This window comes from Grammomys surdaster, unplaced genomic scaffold (assembly GCF_004785775.1).
Source record: "Grammomys surdaster isolate TR1022 unplaced genomic scaffold, NIH_TR_1.0 65, whole genome shotgun sequence".
In the NCBI taxonomy this organism is placed as follows: Eukaryota; Metazoa; Chordata; class Mammalia; order Rodentia; family Muridae; genus Grammomys; species Grammomys surdaster.
The window spans coordinates 16,597,061-16,605,077 of record NW_021604567.1 but is presented as its reverse complement, the minus strand read 5'-3'; the positions used below and the strand labels follow the sequence as shown (position 1 = coordinate 16,605,077).

At 44.5% G+C, this 8,017-nt stretch overlaps 1 protein-coding gene across 1 annotated transcript in view; it reads left to right on the top strand.

The window, feature by feature from the left end:
- The first annotated feature begins 5,608 nt into the window (after window positions 1-5,608).
- Uggt2 (UDP-glucose glycoprotein glucosyltransferase 2) overlaps window positions 5,609-8,017 on the top strand; it is a 119,614-nt gene continuing 117,205 nt past the window's right edge. Inside the window, exon 1 of the mRNA XM_028771534.1 lies at window positions 5,609-5,766. Within this exon, the coding sequence (XP_028627367.1) occupies window positions 5,609-5,766 (158 nt within the window). The remainder of the gene's footprint in view (window positions 5,767-8,017) is intronic.

The following is an 8,017-nucleotide window of genomic DNA, read 5'->3' as shown; positions in this document are numbered from 1 at the left end:
TATTTCTTCAGAAAGATATATTTGGAGAAAGGATAGGTGAGTTTTGCTGTGAGTCTGTACCTCGATTTCTGATTTCTTAGCCACAGAATCCCAGTCTTGTCAAGAAAGAGAGGGAAAACATCAAAACTGCAAAACTCTATTTCCAAGGACTCATCAAGAGAGAAGCGATCATGGAACATGGAGCCAGCTAATAAGTTGACATTGTTTCTGAGGACAGTTGTATTGAATACAATCAGCTTGGTCAGGCAACCATGTGTTATCCTCTGGTTTTATCTTTCCTTTTTTTCCTCCTGGAAACATTAAGGATGCCTTGAGATACAGTCACCAGCTATGACCGGGTTAAAATGTAAACATGGCCAACCATGACTGTGCCGCTCTGAACTGAACGCCATAAACACTTATTTCTAGTTTGAGGGGGACAAGAGTGAGGTTCTCTCACTAGTTTAAGCTGTTCTTTACATAACTGTCAGAAGAAGCCTATCTTCTCTACTGTGCTGTCATTTTTTTTTCAGTACTGAACTTTAACCCAGGGCTTCATGTTGGCTAGACAAGCGCTCTCTCCCTGGGAGCTCTACCACCAACTCTTCATTGAGGCTGTCCTTCAGGAAGTGGCCAGGGGTCAACTTAGGTCAGTCTCTTAAGTTGTGTCTTCAGAATGATGAGTGAAAAGGGATGGAGGTCACTGTCTAATCCTTACACCATTTTGGAAAGTACTATCTTCAATGCAGAAGTTAGCTTTGAAGTTAATTCTAAACATTGTGCTTCAAGACAACTTGATCACTTGAGAAATTAAAACTAAAGCCACAATGATACATCACTTCACTTTTGGTGAGGATGCAGAGACATTGGAATCCTTCTACACCTGCTCCCTTTTGGTGACAATGTGAAACAGTACAATGACTAAGGGAAACAGTGTGGCAGTTTATCATAAAACTAAAAGTTCAATTACATATGGTGCAGCAATCCCACTTCAGGGTGGAGATCTGAAACAATGGAAGGCAGAAGTTTGAGGATATTTCTATACTCAAATCCATGATAGGGTTATTGACAAGTACTAAAATTTGGAAAAAAAAAAGTTTCCATGGAACGGATGAATCCATTAAATGCTACCGTATTGTAACAGAATATTGGTCAGCCCTAAAAGTGAAGGCAATTCTGAAACAAGCTGAAGCACAGAGAAAGCTTTAGAAAATTACGCTAAAACAAACCAGTCATAAGATTCTGAATGATTTCACCCGTGTGATTATCTAGAGGAGTCGGATAACAGACGCCCAGAGCACAGTGAGAGGGTGAAAGATGAACCACTGTAGTGCCAGGGAAGTGGTATCGATCCCCCCAAAAAACAGACAGGAGCCCATCTGATGATCTCACAGCAGGGCCTTTATTCTGTTCCAGCTAGCTTGGGCCCCCAATGTACTTCTACCATCACTGCCACCATGCTGGATGGCTTTGGTGGTGGGGGAGCCCCGGTTATCTATTGGGGCAATACTTTATAGCAAGCAGCAAATGGGTAAGTGTGCAACCATCTAATTGGAAAGCTATTGTGGCCTTTAAGATAATTGACTGGTGCTCAGAGTCGTATCATAAACTTAATTTCTGCTTCCCTCTGCATTGGTGGTCATTAGGGAGGAGGTGGGCTTGTAACCTGGGGGTGCAGGTTTGTTGGGGGATTAACCTGGACATGCTGGTCTTGTTGAGGGTGTAACCTGGAGACACTGGTCTTGTTGGGGATTAGCCTAGAGACTGGAGCTAGGCTTCGGTTTTGTTGGGGGGAAATTTGAAACTAATGTTAGGTACCAGCCTGTTAGTTTACCTGAGTTCAGACTTAGGTCAGGTTCCCTAAAATGAAGTCCGAACTTAAAAGATTTGGCCTCTCACTGTCCTAGAGACCATCTGCACAGCTGTGAGGACACTAACACTGTAGACTACAGACATCAGTATCAGTATCTTTCATTTGCCTGGTGTAATTGTCACCTGGAGACTTACTGCCTCTGTCTGCATGGGCTTAACCCTGAAACTTTCCAGCCCCTGTGAAATCTTAACTAGACCCGGAATGTTTTCAACCTCTGAGACTTACTGAATAAGCTCACCTTTTCTTGTTCTTTCTGATCTCTGGCTGTCAGGTTCAACTCAGCCGTTCTGACTCAAATTCCGGTCCAAGCTGACTGATCCAATCTACCTTCTCTCTTGCCCTCTGACATTTTGCTCTGCTTAGCCTCAAACTAACTGTAGCAATCTGTTAAATTTTCTGGCTCCTTCTCACTCTCTGACTTGTTCTGTCTTTTCCTGTGTCTCTCTTCAACGTGTCTCTGTATGACTCTCCTGGTAAAACCACCTTCTTTTTTTCTCTCTCTCTGTGCTCTCTTAAATAGCTTCTTCTTCCTCTATTCCCATGAGAGTTGGGCATATTCTGTTCTATCAAATCTTTCTCTGATTCATCACTGTGTCTGCCAGTCAATTAGGCATCATGTTCAAACATGGCTGCTTCCTTCTACAAACTAACTTTACCTTCATTGTTTGGTATTAAACATGTGTACTAAGGCTGAACCACACCACAACTAGAAACAGGTTTTTTTCAGTAAATAAAAAAATCACAGTTCACACTCTGATCAAATATCCTACAACAAATCTATATGGTTAAAATAACCGATTTCATCTTTCATGTATCTTGCCACCAATAGTAAGTACTTTGACCTCACTAGCTATGTGTGTAAGCATGGAAGGTAGTTGTTAAATATCAAGTTTCAAGTTCTCACATTGTCACTACCTGCTGTTTGAAGGCCCCGTAATGAACTGCACATGCAGGCACGCACGTCACACGTGCTATAAGACACGTCTTTAGAGGTTGGGTGGCTCAGTTTTAAAATGCCAGCTTAGTATACACAAAGCTCTGTTTCAATCCTGGGACTTCAAAAACAAACAAATAAAATGGAGTTGGACATTTGTAGCTTATTTTAAATAAAACGTGGAAAGTTATAAAATTGGATTTGCTGTTCCTTAGATTTAAACACTCTCAACCATTATTCAGTTGCTTATAATTTTGACATAATCTTGCCTAGGAAGGAGACGTGACAGATTCCTTAAGTTTATGAATACTTCCCAACAAGAGTAAAGGGAAGGATACTCTTGCATATTTAAAAATTCCAATTAAAACATGAAAATAGGGTCTACTTTACAACAAAGGACATCTAAAAACAAAAGGGGTTATACACTTCACTTAAACTTAAGACTTCATTTCAGCTCAGAAAATTAAGATTTTTATTATCTAACTTTATTCTCACACAGCACCATTATAGTCACTAAATGAATGTAGCCCACTCTGTACCTTAGGAATTCAAGATGATTTATTCCATGCAACACGTTTCTTATTATAAAGAACTCATTAATCACTTCTTCCACATAGAATAAAAACTGCTATCATGAATTTTACATTCATAGGACTCTGAAGTGACTAACCTTGGATTTCATTTTCCTAAAAAAAAGGGAAATGCTAACAAATGATTACATCTCTGAAATGTGTACAGTTTGTGGCCAACCGAGAGGTTATTGATTCTTAGAACTTATTGATCAAATTTTATAATTTACTGAGACTTCAGAGTCCTTGGCAACTTTACTGACTTGAGTGTGCTTTGTTTTTTGCTTCTTTTTTTTTTCAGCTGGGTTTTTCTACCTGCACCAGGCAATCACATAGAGAAAAAAAAATGTGAAGGTCACCCACTCCTGTCCTCTTATCTTCAGGCAAAGAAACAACCCTGGAGAGATGGTCTCTGTGAGAAAATGTTCTAAAGTAATTTCAGTTGCTAGGAAAATACTATAAGAGATAAAATGTGTAATTGTGTGAATGGATGGTCAATATTAAGTGAATTTCATTCTCTCCAAAAGAATGGTGTAGCGTATGTACTTCTCTGAATTCAACAGAAATTAGGATTCTTAGTATCTAACTTTAGTTATTAGCTTATTAACATCTAACTTGAGTTTATTATGTCCTTTAATAATATATTGCATGTGACTCATACGACAAGTAAGTCTTTTTTTTTTGAGTAAAGATTGGCGTTGTATGAGACATGCTGCCATTTAAGGCTGGCTCTGGTCAACATCTAATTTCCTTCTATCCCACATTTCAGCCAAGAATGAAGAATGAAAACAAAACATGTTAACTATTCACAATATACTTTTCCTCAGGCTCCATGACTGGAAAGCACGTTCACTGCCCTTAGCTTCCCGTTTACCTACCAAGGACTACCACGGACCTACCGAGGCCTTCTCCATACTTACTGATCCTTAACCTAAATTGTTCCAGAAGTAAGGCGTGACTTTCTCAGAGAAAAGTATCCACAGTAGGGAAATAAGTACGCTGTGCGTTCTGGTCCTAAAGTGAAAATTCAGCGATGTGACAGCTGACCAAAGACTCACGGGGAGAGAAATCAGTAGCGGAGGCTCCACTTCGGCATCGAGATTCACCGGAGCCTTTTTTAAAACAGCATCTTCTAAAGAAAACTAAATGCACTCTTCATCTGTCTCATCCGTGTGTGTGTGTGTGTGTGTGTGTGTGTGTGTGTGTGTGTGTTGGCAGCAGGAAGAGATGGGATATACCCACAGAGCAGAGGTGTTCATAAATGGGAAGCAATGTCTCTGTACTCCTCCTGAACTATTTTCCCCACTTTTCTCTTATATTTCACTCCTATCACTTACCGACTTATTTTTTTCTTTTTCTATTCAGCTGTAATCTTTTGAAGCAGCACCTCTCAGTCTTGTCAGTACACATGAATCACCTGAGCCTTACAAGGGGCTGTGAGTAAGGGTCACACACTTCTGCATCCAACTCCAAAAAAGCCAGCGTGGCAGGCCTGAGATGCCACCTCTGAGAGCTGCAGGTGACCACTGAATCCTAAGGGTGGGGCGAGGTTCAGCCCTCAGAAAGAATCAGCCAAGGAGGGAGTGAATGGGAGAGTGGGAGAGAGAGTGAGTGAGTGAGTGGGTGGGTGGGTGAGTGGCAGCACATCCTCATAGAAGCAGGAGGAGGGAGGAATAAGATAGATGGTTTCTGGTGGCGGCGGGTGGGGGGGGGTAATGGGGAAAGGGAATAACATCTGAAATGTAAATAAAATATCCAAAGAAAGGAGAGAGAGAGAGAGAGAGAGAGAGAGAGATCCACAGAAAGCAGGGAAAGCCCACTGCTCAATAAATCACAGCTCTCCCAGCATGGCACACTGGAGTCGCCTGCGCCTTTTTACGTCATTTCTGAGGCCTAGTCTCGCTCCTGCTCCCCCGAGGTGATTCTAACGGGAAAACCGGCTCTCACCCAGGGGTCCCTGACCAGCTGGGCTGGGGCAGCTCCAGCCAGCGATAGATTGGTATGGAAGGCCAGGCTCTCCGAAACCCCGGGCGGCAGACCCTCCGAGCATCCTCGCGGCGGCCCTGCAACCGCCAGGAGGCCGGCGTCCAGCCGGGGGCTCCCCAGATTGCGCCCCTGGACCTCACCGGCCACGCATGCGCACGCCCACGACCCGCCGAGTAACGGACTGCAGCTCCCCCCACCGGAAGTGGGCGGCGGGGCACCGGGAGGAGCGGGCCGCGGCGTGGCGTCTCGCGCTTTCCACAGCGTGCTATGGCGCGGGCCGGATCCGCGAAGGCGCCGCGGCTGCTCCTGCGCTCTGTCGCGCTATGGCTCGCCCTGCTCGGCGCCAACACGGCGACCGCGTCCAAGGCGGTGACCGCACACTTGGCTGCGAAGTGGCCGGAGACCCCGCTGCTGCTGGAGGCCAGGTGGGTGGCAGGCCAGGCGAGCGCCGCGGGGAGTGGCGGCGGGCGGAGGGACCCGGCATCCCTGAGACACCCCCTCCGGCAAGATACTGCTCAGACCCCGCGTCCCTTCGGACCAGGGTCCCCTCAGATCCTGTGTCCGCCCAGTCCTGACGCCACTCCGAGGCGTCCTCCCGCCCGACCCCAGCATCCTCTTAGATCTGCGGTCCTCTGGAGCCAGCCCGCCCCCCTCAGCATCCGGACCCGCATCCTCCATCCCCTCAGACCTGGAGGCTCTCTGATCGGGTCCCTCCAGCGATCTCACACCGGGAGGGTCACTGCACAGCTCTGCCACTCACTCCCCACGCGCCTACGATTTTTAAAATTTCTCTGTCCCAAGTTCATTCGTGTTCCTGCGCGTCTCGTTGACGTGGAAGGCCAAATGTGGCGTTTTAGTGCAAGAGCTTCTGCAAAATTCTAGTCAGCAGATAGCGCTTTGGAGCACAATTAACAGTGGAGAAGGCAGCTTCTCAGTTACATCCTTCTCCCCCAATATCTCATCCAACGGGATTTGTTATTCGTTCTGTGTAGTCACCTCGAAGAAAGTAGACATAGGTACTGGATTTTGATCTTTCGTAATCCGGCAAACAGAAATAGGAATTCTGTTTCTCATGGTGGCACACCCTTGTAATCCTTGCGGATTAAACGAGTTTGTGGCTAGTCTGAAGTTACAAAAGAGAAACTTTGTCTCCGTTTAAGTTCTTTAATATTGACCATAAGCAGTTTTGGAACTGTTTTTTATGTATTTCCAAGACAACATCCCATGGTTCTAGAAAATAAAGGAAAAACTCCTCACTATATTACATTATCTTTATTTGATGGTACACAGCGTTTATTGACTAAAAGATTCCAGCTCAAATGTGTCTGCCTTCTCTTAACCGACACTGCCTCCTGACAGTGCCTGGACTGGACCCCACACTTGGTCCCCATCAGTCAGTATTTATTTTTATTTATTTATTTATTTATTCTCTCCTAAACTATATCCAGACTGCAATTTCCTCTCCCTCTCCAACCTCCCCTCCCCCCTAGATCCTCTGCCCCTCAGTTTCCCTTCAGAAAAAAGCAGGCTTCTCAGGGATATCAACTGAACATGGCATAACAAGTTACGATAAGACTATGCACAAAGCCTCACATCAGGCCTGGATGAGGCAACAAAATAAGAGGAAAGGGTCCCAAGAGCAGGCAGAAGAGTCATGGATACCCTCACCTAGTGTTAGGAGTACCTCACGAACACCAAACTATACAATGGTAACATATATGCCTAGTGCAGATCCACAAGGGTGGGGTGGTTGCTGCTTCAGTCTCTGTGAGCCCTTATGAACCCCGCTGAGTTGATTCTGTGGGCCTTACTGGTGTTCTCACCCCCGAGGCTCCTACACGCATCCTTGTCCCTCTTCTGTGGGTTTTTATTTTTTTAACAATTAGCTGCATTGTTAAAGTTTTACTTTTCATGAATCCCAGATTATCGCTTCTGTAGAATGTTCCTTAAAGCTTTTGACAGCCTAGTCTGAGCCACATTTGACAACCTCATTACTTGTGGTAGGTTGAAAGGCTCCTCCCACAAAGACACGTCCACATCCTGGCACCCAAATCTGTCAATGGTCAAGTTTTTGCAAACCTTATTGATAATATTAGGTCATTTTAAATTATCTTAATGGACCCCAAGTCCAGAGTCATGACACATAAAGACGCTTAAGGAGAAGAAGGCCATGCAAAGCCAGAGCCAGAGATTGGAGGTAAGTAGCCTCAAGTCACAGCATCTGGAGCCAATAAAACCAGCAGAGGCGAGCAATCTGTTCTAGAGTCTTCAAAAGTAGTAAAGTACTGTCCACACATTGACTTTGGATGTGTGGCGTTTAGAGTCATGAGAGAGTAAGTCTTTATTTCTTAAGCCACCTTGGTTTTGGCAATTTGTTACAACAGCACTGAAAAATTCGTGTAGATTTTGGTACTGAAAATAGAATCTCAATGCAACAAGAACCTAAAACTGAGAAGGAGCTGTGAGTCTGGGCTAGAAGAATCCTGAGAATGTAGAAAAGGTCTATAGAACAAGATATTGGTTAAAAAACATGGGTATTGAAAGTAGTTATGGAAAGAGTTCAAAAGGGATGTATTGATGTATTATTGGAAGCAAGAGAAAAGGCAAGTCTTGTTAGATACTGACAGTGCTGGCTAACTAGTCTTGTTATATACTGACAGTGCTGGCTAACTAGTT